Raw genomic sequence first — 24662 nt, forward strand, 5'->3', positions numbered from 1 at the left:
GGAGGTGAGGCAGGTTCTTTTTGTGGTTTTCTGACTGGAGAAGTGAAGTCCAGAGGAGTGTGGTGTTGCCCTGTGAGTGCTGAAGTTGGGATTTTTACTCAGCTGGTCTGACTCCTAACTCTTGTCAAGGAGTAGGGCATAGTCTGGGCGGATTGTCAGATTCACGAAGGGGGTCCTCCATGTGTCTTCCCTTTTCCAGTTGTTTTCCCTATCCATGATCTCTCACATCCTCACTCCTCCTGTTTGTGTTTCTTTATGCAAAGGTGCAGCTAGCAATCTCCTACACTTCAGTGTGAACATGAGGCTGCTCTGTCTCTTTCAGGGGGTATTGCAAGTTCTGCTTCATCTATAACAGTGAAAAGAAAGGGCTGATACCAGCCCGTAGATGGGGTGGATGGTCTGACGGTGGTGACATCTCATGACATCTCTGAAATTAAATCCAATAGGTAGTTACTTATGTTTAAGTAATTTTATGCTTTGGGCTTAAAATTCTGTCCAGTTCCATTTCATTCACAAATAATGATGAAGCATCTCCTTGGTGTACTGTGCAGTTATATAGACATTCTCTGTTGGTTGGATCTCTAGGGTGGAAGGTATCTTCTCCTGCTTTTGTGGCACTCACTATACTTTGGCCACAATTAGATACATAACATGGTAGCTACTTGATACACAAATGATTGAATGTCAGGCCACTCTCCCACCTCCCATTCTAGACCTAAGCCTGTGCCTCTGGAGAGAAACACAGGTGCAATTTCAGGACATGTGGCTGAATTTATCCACTCTGCCCATGGGTGGCACTAGGAGAAGCTGGCCTCAGAAGCCCTGGAGAAAAAGTGAGCACAGTGGGCAGTGAAACTTCCCCCAAACAGACGTTTTGAACACAGATCACTTTATTGGCATGGCTTTGTTTTAAGAAAAGGAAACGAGACAAAGCCAAGAGACAGACTCTGCTAACAGATGCCTGGGGGTGGCTGGACATTTTTGCCTCATGCTGTGCAAAGAGGGGGATCCTGGCCCACACATCCACACCGCTGATTCCTTGGGACAAGGTTGTCTGCCTGGGCCTCACTGCACCTTCTTGAATACTTGCTTGCAGACCACACCTTCCACTCTCATCTCCTGAAACAAAAGCAGATGTTGATCATTGGCCAGAGCAGAGTCACACTTATGGAGAAGTCTAAAAATACTCATTGGCTGTTATTTTTCCCCAAGAGTTGGTTTAAGTAACCAATTGTTTGGAAAGACAGTTAAACTGTATAGTGGAGTGCTCTGCAGCACCCTACAGACAGAGCTGGCTGAGAGGAACGGATGTGGCTCAGAGCTGACCAACAGGACCCCTTGACCCTTCCCCTCCCGAATCACCTCCCGCTGACCCAGACTGAGATCATATCTTAGAGAAGCTTAGAGAATACTCTTGGCTTTGGCCTATACAATTTGGCATGGTGAATATATACATCATTTGGGAGCAAATGTTGGTTCTGTCACTTTCTAGATGTGCAATTTGGACATGTAATCTAATCTTTCAGAGCCCCCAGGTCCTCATCTCTAAAATAGGAGCCATATTCCTATTCTGAGAGAATAGAGTTATAGAATGCAAAAAGGCTTAGCTCATTGCTGATGCTTAATGGATATAACTCCTCACCTCTTCCCTCTGATTAGATGATTGGGTCAGCCTAGACCTTGAAAATACATTGCTTGGTTTTTAAAGTCACTCAGGTATCTTTTCCAGGCCCTTGGAAGAGAAGCTTCAGAACAGAACCAAGGCCCATCCATGGCGCCTTTTTCCAAGGTCCATCTGGACCTCAACAATGACCAGGGCCTCTGGGGACCCAGCCTGACCCAGGCCAGGAACCTACCAGGTGCAGCTCATCACCCTCGATCCACTGGGTCCAGCCACGCCCCTCCTTCTCGCCCTTCTGCACACACTGGAGCTTGTCTCCGTCCCAGCTCACTGTTGTCTGCCAAGCAAGAGACACATTTGTCAATCCTGAGCAAGCCGGGAGCTCCTGGAGGCTGGGGGAGGGGGCAGCTCCCAAACTTGATAATCCGGGATGTGCTCACGTCAATTTCATTGTAGAAAATCTGCAGCCTAATACTCCCTGTCCATCACATGCTTTTATTAAAGTGTGTAAATCAGTTTTAAAATTTATGAAAACCTTCATAAATTTTATTTAAAAGGGTAATTAGGAGGGAAAAAGTCACTGGAGTGGGGCTGTCATTGCAAGCACTGAGAATGGGGCTAAGGTGGGGAGGAGGGCCTGAGGGCTGAGCACAGCTGGGTGTGGGGGGTGAGGGATGTTTTCCAGAATCTTATGGTGAGGGGCAGACTTCTCAGAGTAACCTGACCATCCTCAGACACTTCATTCATCCATTCATTGTTTCAACCTATGCTAAGTCCTGGGACACCAAAAAGACTCCACCCCTGCCCTCAAAGTGCTCTTCATCTCACAGGGAGAATGACCTTAGATATGAATAATCCAGTGAAGGTACGAATGGCAGCTGTTAGCTGCCTGCCTGCTCTGCCAGGCACTCTCTGTGCTGTCTCTGAAGCCTCATGCCTATCCACATGAGCATGGATTAGCATCTCCTTTTCACAGATCAGGTTAAGGGACTTGCCAAGTTTACCCATGTTGTTCAGTGGAAGAACCAGGTCTGAACACAGATCTGTGGGGGTCTGAAGGTCCCCACCCCAATAGACTAAATTGCTTCTTGAAGTGTTCATGGTCACCAAGGTTATAGGCCAGAGGCTGTGGGAGCCCAGGTGAGAGTCCAGGGAGTGGGATTCACTAGGGCTGGGCCCTAAGGAGAGAAGGATGGAGCTGAAGGAGAGGAAAGGAGGTGCTGTGGAGAAGAGTTCCCAGTGGCCCATCATGGGGTGAAGGCCCGAGGTGGGACAGCAGGAAGTATGCTCAGGAGCTCATCAGGAAGGCACCAGGGAACTGAGGAGGAAGGCAAGGAAGATCCCACAGCCCAGCCTGGGCTTGGCAGAGCACAGATGAGCACTGTGACACCCTCTACACCCCACATTTGGGCCCCCACATCTTCCCTGAGCACTGTGAGCACTGCCATGTGCTGGGCAGGCTGAAGGGAAGACAGGCAGGAGGAGGAGGAGGCCCAGCCTGTGTCCTGGGGAGATTTCATTCTTAGTGGAGCAGGAAAGGCCCACCTAGCAACACGGGGCTGAAAAAAGTGTTGGACTTCAGAGGCAAGGTGGTCCTGTCATCCCAGCACAGCCATGAGTGTGCCCTAGACTGGGACATGTCGCAGATGTGGGCACACAGAAAGCGCAGTGGGCATTGCTCATATTTGGGGCTGCCCACCTTCTTTTGAATAGCCATCCCATATGGGGCAGTTCTGTGTTATGAGCCTGGCCTCCCCACAGTAGTGCTCAGCACTCTGTTTGCCCCTTGCTCACTGTGTGGCTGTCAGCAAATCCTTCCCTTTTCAGAGCCCCTGTGCTCTCAACTGTCACATGGGGACATTAACTCAGGCCTTGAATGTAGAGAGCTAAGGTTCTAGGATCCTTGTGTTCCTTGCCATGCTCAGCAGAGTCAGGACAGTCAGCAACAGCCTAATAAAGGATTTGGGAGAGGAGACTTATGGGAGATGGGTGTGGCGTTAGTGGGGTCACTCCCTGCAGGAGGACCTCCCCACCCCAGGCCTCCTACCTGGGCCTGCTGATCACTACTGCCCCCTGCTGTTGGGGTGAAGCCTGCAATGCGACACATGCACAAGGGAGGCAGGTGGAGCCACATGTGCTCCCTCAGCTTTGCATAGGGGTAAGTCTGGCCTCTGCTCCAGAGAGAAATGGGGAATAAAAGGACTTGGGGGGGCAGATCCTCTCTCTGATCCAGAAATTCACTCGGGGCACAGTCTAGTCCCAGGCTAGAGAGAACGCAAAACATAGTGTGGTTAATGTGTGGTGAGACATGTCATGGGTAAAGACTACTCATGACCTCATGCCATAAATAAGACAGGATGCCAATTCACTTATCCGTGCTCCTTCCATGCCAGGCCTGTAGAGGGAAGTGGGGACCCAGAAATCAGTCCTCAGCTTCAAGAAGCTCATAAGAACACTTGGTTTCCTCATCAACTGATCTTCTCTTCATGTGTTTATCCAGAAGGCTACTGTGCATATGAAGGGTTCCGGATTCACTCAGAGGCACAAGAGACAATTGCTTGTTTTCAGCTATGACATACATTTTTGCCTCTTCTGGAAATATTAGTCAGGAAGTATAGTCATAGTCTTTGTATTGGAAAATTAAAAAAAAAAACACTAAAGAAGAAAATGGTAATAAAAATGATACATGTAGTTTTGTTTCTTTAGAGATGATTACTCTAGGCCAGGCGTGGTGGCTCATACCTGTAATCCTAGCACTTTAGGAGGCCGAGGCGGGTGGATCACCTGAGGTCAGGAGTTCGAGACCAGCCTGACCAACATGGTAAAACCCCGTCTCTACTTCTCTACTGAAAATACAAAATAAGCTGGGCGTGGTGGTGCATGCCTGTAATTCCAGCTACTTGGGAGGCTAAGGCAGGAGAATTGCTTGAACCTGGGAGGTGGAGGTTGCACTGAGCTGAGATCATGTCATTGCATTCCAGCCTGGGCAATAAGAGCAAAATTCCGTCTTTAAAAAAAAAAAAAAAGAGAGATAATTGCTCTAACATTGTATATTTCCATCCACTCTTTTTCTATCTATCTATCTATCTATCTATCTATCTATCTATCTATCTATCTATCTATCTACATGTTTCTGTTTTATGCAAAATTAGGATTGCATCATTTATGGTTTCGTATCCTCATTTCTTCATTTAATTAAAGCAATTTCCCATTTCAACAAATATTCTCCATAAGCATTATTTTAATTGCTACGTAATATTCTAGGAAGTAGCTATATAGTGTGTGTGTGGTCCACCACAAAATGAAAATGAGGGATTCTTTGCTCAAAATCATTAAGAATTTTAAGCTGGTGACAGCAGAGCATTAAACCAAGTGAGGGGCTTTCTGAGCCTGGGGCCCTGATGGACTGCCTTGGTCACAGGCCCACAAAACAGTCCCTGATAGTATTCGATTGTACGTACATACTGTTATTTAGCCAATTACCTATTTTGGACATTTAAGTTATTAATTTATAATTCTGTGCTACTATAAATAAGACTTCTTTGTATACATAGTTTTGAATACATTGTTCCCTTAGAAGAAATCTCCAGAGGAGGAATTGTTGCATCAAAGAGTGTGCATATTTGTAAAGCTTTTAATGAGTATTGCCAACTTTATCTCCAGAAAGCTCACACCTATTTACCTTCCAACACCAGGGTCAGAGAATGACCATGAGAGAGATGTTTATGAATGGTAAAGCAGGCTTTTGCTCCTGGGGCTACTGTGTTACCATTTCCAGATCGCTGGCATCTTTTAACAGGGGCCATCTGGATATAAACAATAATAATACCTTAGCCCAAAAGAATGACAGATGGCAGAATTTCAGGCAGCTTGACAGATTGAGGGATAGAGAGAGCAGAAGCCTGTTGGGGGTGTAGAGGAGCCTTTCTGAGAGCCCTACAAACCAGGCTTCTTAAAGGGAAGGATCCCTATCACATGCATACTACATCAGTCTCCAAGAAAGCCTTTCTTAACCCCAAGCTTCTGTTGACTCTGATACTGGGTGAGTTGGACAAAGCAGAGATTATCCTTGTCTGTACTGGATGCAGAGGGGTGGCTGAGCTCAGAGAGGTTCCATGACTTTCTCTGGTCACCTAGTAAATGAGAGAAAGAATCTAGGCTGGAAGATGGGCTTTGCATGACTTGGTGCCCACTTGTTTCCCAGTCTAGGGCAGGGTACCTGCCAGGTGCCCAGGAGATGGTGGCTAAAATCTTTGGGGGCTGCAGAAAAACACATGGACATTGTGCTAAGACTCTGAGCAGACTCCTGGAGGAACACCCTTAAGTTCATTCCAACCATTGTGGGGATATGGGTGCTGGGAGTCAGAAAGAGTTCTTAAAGGTTTCTGCCTGTAAAGAGGTCCCCACAAAGAAGTGCCCAGGCTGTCATGGCCTCAAAGGAGTTTCTGAAAATGGGAGGGGCATTCTAGGCAGAGTGAAAAAGGAAGCTAGGGGTAGGAGGTGATGAGGGAGAAATGACAACAAGCCAGTGCTGTAGAAGACTATCCTGGAGTTAAGGAGAGGAGGAACAAGGTTGTTGGGGGGTGGTGGGGAGTTGGGGCCAGAATATCAGACTGAAAAACCCAGACTGTGGCCTGGAGCATGTTTTCAGTGCCTGTCTTTGCTGCCTGTGCTGTTGGGTAGAACCATCCAGGAGGGCAGGTGGGCCAGGGAATTGGTCAGGCTGTCCTCTGGGTTGAAGAATCCCGGAAGCTCACTTGCCATTTATACTTGGCTCCTGGTCCCTGTCTGCCTCCTACTATACCACCTCAACCTATATCAGGTTGACCTAGTATGGGCAGCAAAGAATATGGTATCAGATAGAGCTGGGTCCTCTGTTCCTGACTATGTTGGATGACATTGGGCAACTGGATTAACCTCTCTGAGTCTCTGTGCCCTCAACTGCAAAAGAAAGCTAAATGATACCTACTGTGGTAGACTCTTCCACTGGTGACTCCCGAGTCTCATGATATTCAAACTCCTGTGAAGTCTCTTCCTACATCGGCTTGGTTTGGCCACGTGACTTGCTCTGGCTAGTGGGACATGAACAAGCATGATGGAAGTAGTGTCTTTATAAACACTTGTATGCTGGGGGCTTGTCATCTTGGAACCCTCCCCTCTTGAAACCCAGCTGCTATATTTTAAAGCAGTCCAGGCTACTCTGCCAAAGAGAAAGGCCACAAGGAGAAGCCCTGGAGGATGGGAGAGAAGCCACTTGGAGAAGAGCTGAGGAGCCCCAGCTGAGTTTTCAGCTGAACACAGCCACAGGCAGCTGAACTGCACAATTAACCAACAGAATCATGACAATATATGGTTGTTGTTTTAAACTATTAAGTTTTGGGGTGGTTTGTTACATGGCATTAGACAAACAAAGCACCTACTTTACCAGGTTGTTCTGAGGATTCGAGAAAATATACAGAAAATGCATAGGGCTGGCATATAGGAGGCACTAGGTAATGGTAACCATGATGCCCAGAGCTTAGATAAAGATGGGTTTGCTTGTCAGTGTTGAACAATAACGAAAGCCTTTTTTTTAAGAGTTGGAGATTTGTGAAGCAGTGATTGACATGCTATTCATCATGGCCAAGGTTTTGGAAGCTCCTTCTCTTTCTAGGATACTCGGATCCATGAGGAGACCTGCAGGGGCTGCCTGCTGAGCACCACGATGCCTGCTTCCTTTATATGTTAACTGGTCTTTGTTTAAGCAGAAGATCTGTTTGAAGACCCCCACTGATAGTTGGGATGGCTCAGTAATGAGATTGAATTCTCCCACTCTCCCCATGTTAACTTTTGGTGGGACTGGATTTTTCATTTTAAGTTTTTTATCTTGTGGGAATAAACTAGTTATTTCAAAGAGAATCTGATTTGTCATAAGAACAGAAAAAGGAGGTGTGGAGCCAAGGAGGGGGACTATCACTTAAACACAAATGACAGGGAAAAGGAAATAAGTAATGTTGGAAGGTGAATGTCTAACAAACAATGATAATTCATTTTCTTGTGACACAAAGTAGAACTTATGAAAACAACTTTCCCTAGGACCCAATAACTTATTCCATGACTTCCCTCTGAAGTCAGCAGCCAGCTGTCTTTGCTAGATCAGGAGCAGTGAACATTCGGGGACAAGGATTCAGCCAGATCTGAAAGGGTCGTTAAATGGTCATTTAATCTGGTTTCCTAGATTAATCCAATTAATCAGGGTCTAATGGAAGAATTTCAGGTAGGAAGATATTCCTGATGCTTTTCAAGTCCCACAGAAAAGGCAGGTGGCTGTGGGGGTGGGGTGAACATGGGTACAAACCAAAGGGGCTAGACAATGCTGCTTCCCCCAACCCCCACATGGGCTCTCTGGGACCACCTTAGAAATGAAGCCCAGACAATCCAAGAGCAACGAGGAGGGATGGCCATCTTCAGCTCACCTCCTCACCGGAAATTTTCATCCCATAGACCACACAAAAGTCTGCAAATGGGCTGGAACCAGGGAAGCCGGTTGGAAAGTGAAGCCAATCTAACTTTTCTATTAAAAACTAATAATAACCCCCATCACTTTGGCCTTGCCGGCAGTTTACCCAGAGAGACATGTGCCAACAGATGAATGAAGATATCTTTGTACCACTATGACAAGGGACTGTTACTTCAGAAGCCATTTTCCAGCTCCTCTGACCACTTAGAAACCCCACCTGTCACTGCTGCATGGGACAGTGACACAAAAAGCCCAGCTCCCACAGGCAGCCTGAGTGAGTGTCTCCCAGGGATGTTTCAAGGCCCACTTGCCCCACTCAGGTGACTTATACTGGGAGTGCCAGACAATTCCCACTAAATGGAACCATCTCTTGGCAGTGACCTGGTATGACCTGCAAATGGTGAGAACTCTATTTGGTATCAAGAAACTTGTGACATTCATTAACACTCCCATGCCAAAACACCACTCTCAAGAGCAGGAGATGATGGATCGATCACTCACAGCCTTCCACCCAGCCCTAGTAGTCCCTCTGTTTACGGATCCACCTCTGGAGGGCTGGGACGGAATTCTGTTGTCTCCGTGGTTCCCGAGCCAGGTTATGAGAGGTGAAGCCTTGCCCATGGTGATGCTGCCTGCAAAGGCCTGAGCCAGGACCGACCCAGGTCTGACTCCAAAACCCATGCTCTTTAGATCTGGGGTAAAATTTCAAAACCAGACAGTGAGTAGATACTTTCTCCGCATAATGTAAATTGCAAAAGATGCAAATCCAGGAGTTTGATTTGAAAGTATACTTCTCCCTTTGAGGGTATGTGTGTTCCTGGGACAGTTAGAGGGTTTCCAGCATCTGGTGCTAGTGTTAAATAAGTGATCAGGAGGGAAAAGTAGGGGAGATAACACTGAACCTGCCAGGTGCCAGGTACTGTGCTGGGAGCTTTTCACAATGTTTCACTAAATCTTCAAGCTTTAGAGCTGATAAAAATTAGGCTTCTATAAGTAATCAGCCCATCACGAAGGGGTTAGGGCTTGAGCCGTAACTTGAACCCAGTTCTCTCTGGCTAAAAAGTCCATGAGCTGCCCCTGAGGCCAGGCTGATGAGTGGGTGGGTAGTGGCTCCTCTTCTCTGATCCATTCCTGGGGGGCTGGAATCAAAAGTCAGCACATTCAAGAGGAAAAGCCACTTTCACTCTAAAAGCAGATTAAAACTAAATTAATAAGGCCTTAAAATGTGAACGAGTAATTAGAGACATAATAGATGTTCAAAGCAATCACTATAAATAGTATAGCCACAACAAGGCTTTTGTGAGCATGAAAGAATGCAATTCTAATACCATGAAAAAGCTAACAGCAAATGATAACACAATTCTTCAGACAAAATGAGAAAATGTTAAGACTAATAATCTTGACATGTTATAGTTATTTTTCCTTAAAAAATTCAAAAGTTCCTAGAGACAATTTAAACCATTGGAGTGCTCAAGGCCAAGGTTCTGGATAAGGAGGTGGGAACAGGACTGGAGAAGGTCACAGGGCCCTGTGGAACTGCACTCATTCATCCCAGGGACCTAGCACTTAGGGTGGCCCTAAGGCTGGGCTGGACAGAAGCTCTGCCATGGGGTAGCTCAGCCTGGAGAGAAGGCAATGACACCTCTGTGCTATATGCTGGGATGGACGACAGCCCGCAACCCAGCCTGGGGGGTTAGGGAAGGCTCCCTGGTGGGAGTGATAGCATTGCTGTCATTATCAGTCACCATCATCAATATCATAACAACATGTGTTGAGTACTCATTATGTGCTGGGCAGGGTACTAGGCAAAGTATGTGTCATACCAGTTGACTCCTGACAATCTCCTAGAGCAGGTATGCTTCTCATCGTTTTACAAATGTGGAGACTGAGGCCTGAAGTTCACCCAGCCATGAAGTGGGGAGATGAGATTTGACTCTAGAGCTCATGCTCTTGATGATTGTGCTCTGCAGTTCCCTGATTTAAACTGACCCTTGACTGAGCAATAGGAATTCACCACGTGGTTCTGTGCAAGGGAACAGCATTCAGCAATCATGGGTTTCACACCTCCAATGCACCAGCTGTAGGTGCTGGAGAGAGGGAAGTAAGATGAGTGGCCTGCTCTTGAGGGCTCACAGACTATCTGAGAAGAAAGTAAGAAGACAGAGAATTCCAGCGGAATGGTAAGTACTGGTAGACAAGTGCTGGAGGTTATGGAAGTCAGAAGGCACCTTGACAGCCTTTAAGGTCGAGACAGAGGCCCATCAGGGAAGGCTTCCTGGAAGAGGTAAGGCTAGAAATAATGCTGGAAGTGATGCCAGAAAACCCCACAGGAGTTAGCAAAGAGTGGAAAGAAGAACCAGGTGCAGTGGCTCACACCTGTAATCCCAGCACTTTGGGAGGCTGAGGTGGATGGATCACCTGAGCTCAGGAGTTTGAGACCAGCTTGACCAACATAGTGAAACCCTGTCTCTACCAAAAATACAAAATTAGCCGGGTGTGGTGGCATATGCCTATAATCCCAGCTACTTGGGAGGCTGAGGCAGGAGAACTGCTTGAACCCGGGAGGCAGAGGTTACAGTGAGCTGAGATCACGCAATTGCACTCTAGCCTGGAAAACAAGAGTGAAACTCCGTTTCAAAAAAAAAAAAAAAAAAAAGGTGGAAAGAGGAAGAAGAGGAACAAGGGAGTCCCAGGCAAAGGGAACAAGCCCAGGCAGTTGCAGGAAAATCAGGGACAGCAGGGTCTGCATGAGGGAAGTTTCTACATAGGTTTTGCCCAGCTTAACTCTGTGGGTTGACCCTCCCCATGAAGGCTGACCCTGTACCTCTGACCCAGAATTTACTGGGGAGATTGCTCACAGCCTCTCTTCTTCCTCACAGTATGTCTTCATGCTCCAGCTGGCCAAACCTGGTGCCATGGAAAATCCAGATGCTTGCTTATCTGGCAGGCAGCGCTGGATCTGCTACCTGGGGCCAGTACAAGGAATTGGTGTGTCATTAGTTCCACCAGCAAAGGCAGGGGTGTGGAAGTTGGGGGTAGGGTGGGAGAATGAGAATAAGACAGGGGACATCCTGTCAGAGAGTGCTTAGCAGGGGCACTGAAGGCCTCATCCCTTCCACGGGAATCTCTGGCCTCTATTTTTTTTATATATATATCTCTCTCTCTCTCAAGGCAAATAGAAATAAATGGCTCCCAGAAGATAAGAGGTGCTAGATCAGTAACCAGGTAACCAGGGAACAGTGAGCATGTCAGGATCTCTTGATGAAGAACTCCTTGGGGTCTGAGATCCTTTTATTCACTGCAGGATACCAGCCCCCATGTTAGAATCCATGGCAGAGAAAATGTGCATTACCATTTGTTGAATGAATGAATAGCAGAAAGCATTCTAGTGGCACTCTTGCAGTGAACACCACGCTTTCTCCAGGCAATGTGGCTGTTTCTTCCTCACAGGTAAGCCTTATAGAAAGAGGTTAGCCATTGGAGTGATTTGACCCTGAGTCTCTAAGGCTCAGAGTGCTTAGGCTCTATACTCAAAGGCGTGCAACTAGGAATAGTATAAGACATGGTTTAAATCCCCTCTGCCCAGCTCTGAGCTCATGCTCTGCCTACTGTTCCCACATGAACATTTTGCTGGCATGAATATTGTGGCCATTGAATATCACCTGGCAGGCTGCGGGCCTGGTCTGGCCCAGCCATGGGACAGCTGCCTGCCAAGCTGGGCATTCAGGAGGGACCCAGTGATAGCCTTGGGTAGAGGCAGACCTGAACTGCAGGTTCCCACCTCGTTCTTGCTGGGTGACCAAAGCAATTTACTCCACCTCTGTGAGCCTTCACTTCCTCATCTGCAAAGTGGGGCTAGTGAGCCCAGCCACAGAGCAGAGCCATCAGGATGAAATGAAACAAGGGGTTTCAAGGATCTATTTCAGTGCAGGACACACAAAATGCGCAGTAAGCAATAATTCCTCTCTGCTCTTGGCCTAGTCCATCCTGTTCCCTGTGGGTGTGGAGAGGCAGGTGCCTTTTAAGGCCAGCCTCCACTCTCATAATCCTGTTAGCTCTTCTCTGGTTTGCCAGGTATCCCTTCCTACATGTGACCACCCCCAGAATTTGTCTTCTGGAGGTCACAGGTCAGTGTGAGAGGATTAATAATAACAGCTCACACTGATGGGGCAGTTTGCATCGTGGGTTTTCCCACACACCGTTCATCTAATCCTCACCACAAAGCAGGTATCCCCTATTTCATAATTATCCCCATTTCACAGACAAGTAAAGGCACAGAGAAGTGAAGTAACTTGCGTAAGGCCACCCACTTTGTAAGGGGCAGAAATGAGATCCTAAAGATGACAGTCTGGCTGGTCCGGCTGGTCTAGCTCTGGAGCAGAACCAGTTACAACTCAGTCAGACTGAGTCATTTTCTTCATGTATAATATAGGAAGAATTCTGGCATCTTCATCATAGAATTATTGTGAGGATTAAAAGAATTAATGCATGGAAAGTGCTTAGAAGAATTTTTGGTGCATGGAATACCTAATAAACATGAGCTATTATTAAATGGGAATTGCATCTTGCAGTGATAGGGTCAATGACTACCATTTATGTTTCTGAGGTTCTGCTATTTTCACTTAACATTCATTTAATGAACACATTGGAGCCCACTGAGCCCATGACGGTGTGGCTGCTGCTGTGTAGAATCTCAGACACATTAGCTAGCATCACAGGTGCCCTAAAAGCAGCCCCTGAAGAGGGAGGCTGCAAGGCAAAGGAAGGGCACGGTGGTGGGATGGGGAATCAGGATGGGATCAACAGAGCAGATAAGCCTGGGCTGGGTCTTGACCAGTGGGTAATTCTCCTCCCAGAGGAAGAGGCAAAGAAATACCTCAGGGAAGTGAGTAGAGGGATGCAAAGAGGATGGCAAGTGAAGGCACTGACGAATGACGGGATGGGGCCAAGCGTAAGGAGTGAGGGAGGGAATAGGGCTGGAGAGACAGGCAGGGCCATGATCTGAAGAGCCTGAGTGCCATCTGGGTTTTACCCATCAGCACTGGGAAGCCCTTGGGAATTTTGAGCTGGGGAGTAGCATGATCAGATTCCCTTTTTAGAAAGGGAGGGATGGGCTGAAGTGTTGAGCATGGTAAAATGGAGATCAACGTGAAGATACTGTAGTAATTAAATGAAATAATCCATGGAAAGCGCTGAGCCTGGCACACAGTAAGCACGAGAGATGTTAATTGTTATTATTATTACTGGCACGAGATATTCAGAGCAGTGGGAATGAAGAAAAACAGGAAGAGACGTTAAGAAGCAGAATCCATGGAACTTGGTGACTGAATGCCGATAAAAACTTTTCATTTATATTCATAGTGATCATTTACATGGCTACATAGTGGTTTATGGAATTAAAAAGCCACAGTCTTTCTAACCACCCATAGCTATTTGATATTTAGGCATACCAGCAAGAGACAGCCTGTTCTATAAGCCATACAAAGTAGGGAATCAGAGACATCCGAAGTGAGATCACAAATCTATCGTTAACCAGTAATGTGAACCTGGGCAGGACCTTTGGCTCCCTGTCTGTAAAATGGGAGAGTAGCACCTCCTATCCAGGATTGTTAGGAGATTAAATAAACATAAAGCGACAGGGCAGGGCCTGCCGCATAGTAGGCCCTGAGATAGTGGTAATGCTTATGTGGGTTGTTGAGAATTATTATCACAGAGTGACTAACAGATACCTTTGTACAAATAGAATGATTTTCCTGGAATATAATCCCATAAGTGGGATCCCTGAGTCAAAGAGTAAGATGATTTTCTGATTTATTGCACATTGTGAGAAGATTATGATTATTATTTTTTCATTTTCTTAGTGCAGGGCCAGTTCCACCGTAAAGCTGGCAAAGGTAGGTTTTGGAGCCTGGGTTCCATGCCATCCCCACCTTCACACCCATCTTGTTTATACCATTCTTTCCCAGAGTATTCCTATGCTATCCTTGGACCTCAGTTCAGGAATGACAGAGCGAAGAAAGAGGGAAGGGGTGGGAAGAGGAAGGAAGGAAGAAAGGAAGAACTCACTAATCCCTGTATTAAAGGTAGCTGGCACCCTATGGTGTTTGCGTTGTTGGAAACTACCTGCCATGTAGTGAGGAAGCCCAGGCAGCCAGCAGAGAGTGAGTGTGGGTTAGCCATCTGGAAAGTGGATCCTCTACTTCCCCACTGGCAGGGCAGGCAGCAGGGACAAGGCATCCCCACTGAGCCCTGTCCAAATTGCAGATTTGTGAACAAAATAAATATTGTTGCGTTAGGGTACTAAGTTTCAGAGTGGTTTGTTACACAGCAACAGGAAACAGAAATAATTCATTACCACATTTAATTCTCACATAACTCCATTAGGTGGGTATTACCCTTGGCTCCTTTTACAAATGAGCAGATTGAAGCTCAGAGGGATAAAGTACCCTTGCAAAGAAACAGCTGTACGGCGGAACCAGGATTCAAATCCAGGTCCATCTCAAAGTCAAAGCTCCTAACTGCTCTGTTGTACCTCACACCTGTCCAGCTGCACACACTATTGGTATCACTTTATTGGACCCTCAATTGCAAACCACTGTGGGCTGCTGCAAGATTGATGTCCCCAGGCAGTCTTCATCCCCCACTACCCTGATCCTGGGATGGAGCTACACCTACCTATTCTCATTCATCCCCTAGAACTAGGCACATTTTACCCCAGCACAGGCTTATTACATTGAATCATGATGAGAAAAATCACAGGAAACTAGGTACAGGCCAGCCTGCTTTCTTGTTTTTCTTTGTTAGTAGTTATCAAAAGCATGGTCCTTGAACCAACGGCATCAGCATCATCCAGGAACCTGTTAGAAAAACAAGTTCTCAAGCCTCACCCCAGACTTTCAGAATGAGAAACTCTAGGGGTAAGGCATGCTCAAATTTGAGAACCACTGCTCTAACTACTTATGTGGGTCTTAACGCTTGATATCTGGAGTTTGAATATCTTAGGATGTTTTCAGATGCAAGTGGCAGGAAACCAATTCACACAGCTTAAGGTGAAAGAAAAAAAAAGTATTGGTTGAAGTACATGGAAAATCTAGGAATGGTGTGTCAGGAACTCTAGTAACCCTCTAATGTTGCATTCTCTCTGTCTCTATTGGCCTCATCTTTTATTTTCCTTCAATTGGATTTTTCCATGCAGCCAAGGAAGGTGGGGTAAGGGGACTAGCCTCAGAGAACACCAAGCTTACATCATAACAGCTCATCAACCTTTAATGGAATAGAACTCACCTGTCTCTCAGGGTTCCTAAATTAACTCCCAGGAAATGGTGATTGGCCCAGCTTGGGCCACATACACAAGTATGTGACAGGCCACGGGACACTGTGATCACCCTGGCAGAAGGTGCTCGTTCCAGAAGAGACAGGGTACTATGATTTGCAGCCCCACCAGGACCCAAAAGGTTGAGGAGGAGTAATTCCCACCATAAAGAAAACGGTGCTTCTCTTGGGTGGGAGGTGGAGGAACCATGCTGGTCAGTAAAACAAACAGCTGTAATTCATTCAGTAAACACCTGGCCATCATAAGTGATTATGCCATGCCCCTCAGTCTCAGGTATCACAGGCCCTGGCCCTGTTCTCACATAGTATTGTGGCTTCCCAAGCTCATGTGCCCTGTACTGTCTCTAGGGTCCTCAGCTTTGCCTTGTGAGACACGCTGAGCGGCAATTATGATGCCCGTTTTGCAGATGTGAAAACAAAGGCAGTGTGTCTAATCATTTAAGGCCGCTGTCAGATAATCGACAGAATTCAAATAGATGTTCTGACTCTAATACTGGTGCTCCTTTCACTCTTCCTAGGCCTTGTCAAAACTGCCTGGGTTTACCTTCAGACTGTGAGAAGGCTCACAATAAGGAACTGAGGTGCTGGCCTTCAGCAAAGCTCTGTGGGAGACCTTGGGGTAGAGAGCTTTATAAACAGACTAATTAGAATTCTTCCTCTGCCACCAGCTAGCCCAAGGGTGACCTTGGGCTAAAAAGGCACTTCACTTCTTTGAGCCTCAGATTCTCATCTGTGAAATGAGTATAATGATACTTACTGAACAGCATTTGTTGTGGGGACCAAAGGAGAAAAAGTACAAAAAGCAATTGGGGCAGGCATGGCACTTAGTAAAGATTTAGTACATGTTATTTTCCTTTGTCCCTGCCTAACAAAACCCAAAACCCAACAAAGCAGTGTGATTTTTGAAAGCTACTTTGTGAATTTTATTTGGGTTGCTTTAATTCTTCTTTTTGTAATCCTCAAAAGCACGCTGCTGACACCGATTTCAAAGGTCGGAGAACTTTAGCTAAGACATGAAAGAGATCCTGTGTTTCTAGCCTGGAAAGGGCCCAGCTGAATGCCGGGTGCCTGATCTGGGCAGGGGCAGCTCTCAGAGGCTCCCAAATCCAACAGCATTCTCAGTGCTGCAGCCCAGGGAGTTAATTTAGCCAGTGGCATCGTGTGTGTGTGTGTGTGTGTGTGTGTGTGTGTGTGTATGTGTTTTTTAAAACAAATAAAAAAATATCTTTAATGGGTCAAGAATAGGATCAGAAAGCTGGCAAGAGTTTAAACCAAAGTGTCAACAGTGCAATGGTGGATTTCATGTATTACCATATATAATTAGATGGATGGATGGATGGATGGAGAGATAGAAGGATGTAAGTAAGGAAGTCAAGGGAAGGAAGGAAAGGAAACATGGATTGTTAAAAAAGAACTTAGAAAATCTGTAAGTGCTGATATGGAAAAATGTGTAAGAAATATCACTGAGTTAAAAAAATATGTAGAGAAGTGGATTCCTTTTTTTCTTTTCCTTTCTTTCTTTTGGTTTTAGATAGAGACCTTGACCAACTGCCTAATCAATAGATAGATCAATTATAAGTCTGAGGAAGATTTCCGGACAGATCCACCAAGTGGGAATCAGGCCAAGTTGGGGAAGGGGCCCTTTTCAGCCCATACTTTCTTGTGCTATTTGAATATTTTCCTTTTATAATAAAAACAAAGAAAGCGACAGAGGGGCGGAGGGCTGGGAGCAGAAGGCAGGCCCTGTGGAGGGGTCATCCTAAGTTCAACGATGGATATGAAGCTGAGGCTCCAGCCATAGGGGGAGGCGCCAGTTCCCCGAGTGAACAAAGCCATCTCCTCCAGGAAAAACCTGACCTGGACACGGGGATGACAAATGGCCCCTCTGCCACCCCCCCAGAGCCAGGCTAACGGCTGTGATTCCTGGCCAAGGCTCAGTCTTCTCCCACAAAACCTGCTCATGCTGAGGGGACTTCGAGACAAAGAACCAAATCATTTTGAGGCACTCGTTTCCTCAGGAGTGAGAAAACACTATCTGAAGTCAGAGCACCTTCCTTTCTCAAGAGCTCCCGCCCTGCCAAAGCACATATGTGTTATATTCAACAAATGCTGCTGGTTCCTTGCTGGGCCTGATGGCACATTTTTATGGACAAAGGCATGCAGGAAGCAATGGAGAAAAGCCCTGTGTCTGTTCAGCTGAGCCCAGACTGTATATATTTCTACCAAAATAGCGCCTGCTGTTTGCGGTCACATAAAATCTGATTAGATCAGACTGGAAATGTGAGCCTAGTGATGCAGAGCCGCCCAGATCTGAGTCCCTCCACCCCTCCACCTGGGGAGAGAACACAGAGCTATTTCAGGTGGTTCTGGGCATGGACTGCAATGTCCATAGGACTCAGGTGATGGGCCAGACTGGCCCTCTACATGCCCATGGCCCTCTACACCTAATTTTACAGTTTTTCCATTTTTTTTTATAGAGACACAAGAACAGAGTGTGTTTCTTTACTCCAGAGCAGTGATTCTTAAGCTTTAGTTGCATCAGAACCACCTGGAGGGCTTATTGAATCACAGATAGCTGGCCCCACTCCCAGAGTTTCTGATTCAGTAGGCCAGGGGTGTGGCCAGATAATTTGTATTTCTAAGAGGTTCCCTGTGATGCTGCTGCTGCTGCTGCTGTCTCTGCCTTGGGATCCACAGCTCTAAAAGAACCCACAGTGCAAACAGCGACAAATGGCCATTTGATCCTTGACTTCAGGTAACAGGATGGGCTGAAGACTGTGGTAAACTAGGAAATGTAACATCTAAAGAGAGCAGCTGCAGCATATTCCAGGGATCCACGCAGTGCAGGAATAAACAGATGCCCAGTGTTTCCAGGGCCCTTCCTTTTCCTGTTGTTTTTGTTAAGAACAGCCAGAAATATGGATTTTCTGTGAAATCTTACAATCTTTGGCAGTTATTGGCAACTGACTCTGAAGTTTTTCAAACATTGTACAGGCCAAACAAAACACATCTGCAGGCTGGGTTTCACCCTCTGGCTGCAGTTCTAGAATACAGATAAGGTTCCCATGGAAAAGAGGCAGGATCAGAGATCTCTCAGCCAGTGAGAGCCTCTGCCCTTTGGGGAGGGATGTCAGCCTGGCCACACCTCTCCCAGCAAGGACTCACAGAGGCCTGTCAGGGTCACATCAAGTCTCCCTGCCAGGTTCTCCTGGCTCTCTTCTCTCCCAGACACATCTTGCACTCCAGGCATGCTGAAGTCTTCGCAGACTGCTCCTCTCTCACCTCTGAAACTCCCTCCCAGCCAGGCTTTTCTGACCCTGGGCCTTTGTACATGTGGTTCCCGCTTACTGGAAAGCTCTTATCCTTTTCTCCACATCTGCCCTAATTAGTCCTTTCAGGCCCCCTCAGCTGTCACCTCCTCTGGGACTTTCCCTGACCACTGCTTTCCTACTCCCAGCTGTGTGCTCCCCAGCCCACCGTGCTCCCATCATGCATTGAGCTGTAATGGCCTGAAGATGTGCCTGTCTCCTCCACTGGCCTGCGTGTCCAGAAGGCCTTGTTGCCTCTGCGACCCCAGGGCCAAGCCCAGGGCCTGGTGTGGGACAGCTCTCGGCCTTGGCCTTTCTTTTAACCCCTTTCTGTTTGCCTGGCTACTTCCTGTCTATCCTTTAAGCCACAGTTCAGACTCCAATTCCTGTGGGAGCCTTCCCTGACCTCTCAGACCAAGCAGGGAGTGCTTCTCTGCCTGTACCAGCACCGTGTCCACTACATCGTGACTGGCTGCTTCAATCTGCCTCCTCCTTACACTGAACTCCATGAGGGCAGGAACCGTGTGTGATTTGTCTCATTGACACAGGGGTTGCAAAGATAGTGGAAGCACCATGAGATGCTTGTGGTGTCCAGAGAGGAATGAAAAAAACAGATGAATGACCGATCCCAAATGAGAATGGGACTCCTGTAATATGCTAGGAACAAGCTCCTCTGGGCCACTGCTGCTGGCTGATGGGTGCCCAGTGTGTGAGGCAGAGGGGGTAGCAGTGAAAGTTATCTTTGGCAACCACCTTGTCCAGGACCCCTGGCGGCCCTCAGAGAGCCCAGCTGGTGGCCTCTGGGCCCCCAGCTCCCCTCCATTCACAAGTCTCAGGCCTGACAGCTGCTCTAATTCTATCATCCTACCCCCATCCAGCCATGTCCTTCCGGCAGTCCAAAGCAGCATACCACCCAGCGGCCAGCCCAGAGAGAAGGGCTTTTCTGTACTGCATGGGGCTAGGCGAAGGCTTGAGCAGCGGGGCTGTTCCATCTCCCAACAGGCCACAACAGGTGAGTGAATGGCTATCTACTTGAGAGTGGGCATCCCTGAGTCCTGGGGCAGTGACAGTAACCATGCATCCTAGACCAGTTTCACTGGATTCATCCAGTGGCTGAATCTCCACGGTCTGCTCAACTACTGCTTGATGCTCGATTGACGCTGACGCTGTAGTGAGAAGAAAAGGTGGCCCTTGTCCTTTCCTTTGTATCCAAAACCCTCCCTTCCACCTCCCTGCTTTATTTTACAATGAAGCACAGAAGTCGCCTCTTCCAGAAATCCTTCTGGGATCCCCTTCTCTGGGTAATCCCCATCCCCTCACTCCCACCCTGTGCTTTTCTTTGCCACACTGTGTTGCGAGTGTTCGTGTGCCTGCCTCCACTGCAAAGACTTTGTGTTCCTGGACATCAGGGCCTGTGACATGCTCTGCTGTCCTGTGCCTGCCGTGGTGACCAGCCCGTGAGGGAAGCAGTATGTTCAGTGCAGTGGTTAACTAAAATCCTCAGTTGCCTCCTTAGCGCAGTAGGCAGCGCGTCAGTCTCATAATCTAAAATTCTCCCTCGGCACTTCCCTAAGGTCACACAGCCAGAAATCCTGCCGTGGTTTTCTTATCTGTAAAATGAGGCTTGAAAGGGTGTTGTGAAGATTAAGTCAGCCAATGTAACGTTTGAATAGCATCTGGCACGATAGTAAGCACTTGATGAGTACTGCATTTGCTAGTATTACTAGGTGATCAATAAATGTTTCATATGTTAATGGATGAGGAAAGGAAGGAAAGAGTGAAGATAATTAGTACAAGCCAGCACATGCCAGATTTGTAGTGATCCAAAATAAAGGTTCGATGTGATCTGTGAGTTCCACAATAGTGAGTGGGGGTGAGGATTATTCTTAAGGAGCAAAGTTCCATGCGGTGTGCCGGGGAGCAGGTCTTGGGCAGTAATGAGAAAGGCAGATGCCATCTGAATGTCTCCTTTCCTATTGTGAGTCTTTCCTGCAGATTAGGAGTCCTTGAGATTTTTAAAGGCACAACCTGACATTTCTCTACAACAATGGTGTTTTCTCCCATTAGTGGTCCTTCCAAGGCCACTCCCTGCTGACTACCCGCTCTTTCCCATCATTCCAAACAGCAGACTCAGATACCAGTCCTGACTGCCTTCAGATGAATAGACAAGGTGGGGGGATGAGTCATCCAGGCTCCAGATGCCTATTCCCAGACATGGGCATCCCTTCGACTACAATCCTAACAGACCTCAGCTATCTTGTTTCTGCACAGACTACCAGCAGAGAAGCTGGCAGAAAGCAGGACTGTGGGCTTCAACATCAGAAGGCCCAGGGCTCAAGTCTCATCTCTTACAAGTCTCTTCCTCTCTCTGAGCCTCAGTCACTGCATAACATGGGGTTACTTATCCCTCCCTCACTGTGCTGTGCTGTAAGATGACTAGCACGGTGCTGGACGCACAGCAGACCAGCGGTAAAGACCCTTGGTAAATGGTGGGAGGTGGTGGGTGAGGACCCCATCAATAAGCAAGGCGGCTCCTGGGATGAAAATAAGCCAGTTCTGAACCCAAGGCTATAAAAGGGAGAACAAGAGTACCTTGACCTCCCAGCAACCAGATAATGTTGATCGAGGCCTGGGGCTGGCCTTCCGGAGTCTGCTGTGGCAGTACTAATTGGGATGTCCTGGGTCAGGAGCTTCCCACCCTTGTGGGAGGGAGCTCTTGGCCCTCCCCCTTCCCCCATTGCTGTTTCCTCTGGCCTGGGCTGGAGGGGCACTGACTTACTGACTAGGTATCAGCTGCAAAGTTCAAAGAATGCTCAGTAGGCATTGGATGACAGGGTGGGGCAGGGGATGGCCAGGAGCCAAATCCCAGCTCTGGGGCAAGGATGGGCAGATCAGAAGGCTTCCAGCAGAGATCAAGGCGCCCCCAGCTTCCTGGAGTGACTTCACACTAGGTCATACTGAAAGTTTACACTTCAAAGGGGTTACCTGTGTTTCTTTTTTCTTTCCTCCTTTCTTTGCTTTTACCCTCCGCCAGCCCATAGTCAGCCAGAGAACGGCATCAACAGACATGCTTTGAACTCCAGCCCCTCCCTAGATGTGCTAAGCTGGACATGTTACTTCATCTCTTTGAGACTGTTTCTTCATCTGTAAAATGGGCATATTCATATCTCCCTCAAAGGCTGTGTGAGGCTTAGGTGAAGTCACGTGCATAAAGCACCAGGCAGAGTGCCTGATCGCAGTGGAGACACAGCACATGGCAGCCTTCATAACCATCACCTTCCAGTGTAGATAGAGCAGGGTGCTTCATGAGTTGGTGCTGCCCACCATGGGGGCTGAGAGTGGGAAGTGTTTTCAGTCCCTCAGGCCCTTGCCCCCTCTCGGATGAACTAGCCCAGCCCTTGGTCAGGCCCCCTGGGCAGGAGACACCGGGTGGACGCGAATCCTCACCATGCACTTGCGGTCATCTATGCCTGTCAGATCCTCCTCAAACTCCTTCCCAACCTGGAAGTCCATGATGTAGTTCCTAAAAGTGCTCAGCGTGCGGATGATCATATGGTCACCGTCCTGCACGATCTCTTTGTCTGGCTTCAGCAAGTTGGCGATTTTGCGCAAGGCCACATTGACGTCTGCGGTGGGGGTTGAACGGGTAGAGAGAGAGCGGCAGAGAGTTGGCAGGAAAACTCAGAGAACCGTTCCCAAGGTAGCGGGGCCCCAGGAGCTCTCTCCGCCCGCGAATACTGTTAGGGTTCCCCCTGGCTTTGCGTTGTCTCTGCGCACAGCCTGCCTGTGCCTTCCCTGCCGCCCCCAACAAAGTTTTCTGCTCTTATGTTAACCGTTTAAAAACAAAAAGTAGCAAACCAAGCCCCAGATTTACTAATGAAATCACCCACCTCCAGGGCCAACGAGCAGACATTTGCCACCGGTTAACCTAACAACCCCGAATTCTCCAATCCGCAGCCTGGGGGCTGCCCTGGGAGCGGTGGCCGAGGACGCCCTTTCTGGCTTCCGGGGGCACCGGACCGCGGCTCGCCGGGGCGGAGGCAGGCAGGCAGCGGCTCGAGAGGGCTCTAGGGAGCGGTCCGGAGCTGCTCGGCCGGGGGCCCAGGGCGCAGCGGGCAGCGCTTACCGAGCGCGCGCAGGTACTCCTCGAAATTCTCGTTGACCAACATCTTCCAGTACCCAGTGAAGTCGACTGGCATTTCGGGGAGTGACTGGAGCCAGTTGGCCACGAGCGGGCGGGACGGCTGGAGACTCTGCCGGGACAGCAGCTGCCCGTGCTACGCGGGTGGTGGGCGGCCCGGAAATGAGCGCCTTCCGGGGACGGGGGGCTCTGCGGGGCGGCGACAGCTGGATTCCCAGCGCGCACAAAGCCTGCGGGAGGATCCATTGTAGCGGTCGCTCCTCCCCGCTTAGCGAGGGCGGGCGCAGGGGCGGGGGATGTCGAAGGGTCAGGTTTGACCAGGCCGCGCCACCTTCGTTTCAGCCGTTCAGTTCGTTTCCCCTACAAAGGAAGAGGAGAAGATGGGAGACGGGACGTTTGCTTTGTTGGCCGAACTCTTCGGCCTCTGGGGATTTCCTTCAAACGCCATGAGCTTCTCACACTCAGCAGCCACTCGGGAGTTGGGAAACAATCTCCTGGGGTTTGTGCTGGCGTGATTAAGGAAAGAGGCCACTTACAGGCCTTTGTCTAAAGCCTCGCGCCGGTGGTGGCTGGGGTCAGGAAAGCTGGGCGGTTCAACTACGGGCGAGAAAATTGGGGCACTTTCCACGTCTCTCCCGAAAATAAAGGATGCCGGGCACGGCGGCTCACGCCTGTAATCCCAGCACTTTGAGAGGCCGAGGCGGGCGGATCACCTGAGGTCAGGAATTCGACACCAGCCTGGGCAACACGGTAAAACCTCGTCTCTACTAAAAATACAAAAAATTAGCCGGACGTGGTGGCGGCCGCCTGTAGTCCCAACTGTTCGGGAGGCTGAGGCAGGAGAATAGCTTGAACCCGGGAGGAGGAGGTTGTAGTGAGCCGAGATCGTGCCACTGCACTCCAGCCTGGGTGACAGAGTGAGACTCTGGCTCAATAAATAAATAAATAAGTAAAATGGTTGATGTTGTTTGAAGTGCATGTGGCTAAAAAAGCCTTCTGGGTGATTCTGATGCACAATCAACTTTGAGATCCACTGCTGCTTTATGCAAATGTAAGCAATATACTGTTTATTAATGTTTCCTCCCGTTTCACCTAATGGCAGCTCTGTACTCCACGGTGTTCTGGACTTTGCTTTATTCACTTAATATATTCTGGAGACTTTTCCATAACTACATAGAAAGTATCCCCATTATTTTGCGGAGTATTCCATTGCTTATCCAGCTTGTCCCCTGATGGACAAACTATATTGTTTCTGATCTTTCACTATTAAAAGCAGTTCTGCAATGAAAATCTTTGATCACATCTTCTTTGTCACCTGCGTGGGTATGTCATAGTGGTTTAACTCTATTTGCCACCAAGGAGATGACATAATCACATGGGCTGACTTTTTGACCCTCTTTTTGACTACCTCTTTCAAATTGCTTTTTGCACAAATCACAGCCTAAGTGACAGCAGATAACATTTTCTTCCCCTCTAGCACCACCTTCCCCAGGCTGCCTCCCTGGGGCTCACATGTGTTCTCACAGTGCAGGCTGAATTAGGAAAAGAAGCCTCTTCCTCGGGGTAGAGACAGCTTCCTCCCAGGTAGCGACTTGGATTTCAGCGCTTCTCACCCTCTTTCCCTAGACTAGGATTTGTTTCTTAACCTCTGTGCTACTGACATTCTAGGCCACATAAGTCTTTGTTGCAGGAGGCTGTCCTATGTACTGTAGGATATTTAGTGGCATCCCTGGCCTCTACCCATTAGATCCCAGTGGCACC

General features: G+C 48.1%; 1 protein-coding gene across 1 annotated transcript; it reads right to left on the minus strand.

Moving 5' to 3' along the window:
• Nucleotides 1-872: 872 nt before the first annotated feature.
• RBP1 (retinol binding protein 1) lies at nt 873-23162 on the minus strand. The gene is given in 5 exon segments (XM_002814103.6): nt 873-1119; nt 1857-1958; nt 22208-22386; nt 22887-23013; nt 23016-23162. Coding segments are annotated over 5 exon segments (594 nt in total). The 5' UTR covers nt 23148-23162; the 3' UTR covers nt 873-1065.
• Between the last annotated feature and the right edge of the window lie 1500 nt (nt 23163-24662).

Source organism: Pongo abelii, chromosome 2, assembly GCF_028885655.2.
Source record: "Pongo abelii isolate AG06213 chromosome 2, NHGRI_mPonAbe1-v2.0_pri, whole genome shotgun sequence".
Classification (NCBI taxonomy): Eukaryota; Metazoa; Chordata; class Mammalia; order Primates; family Hominidae; genus Pongo; species Pongo abelii.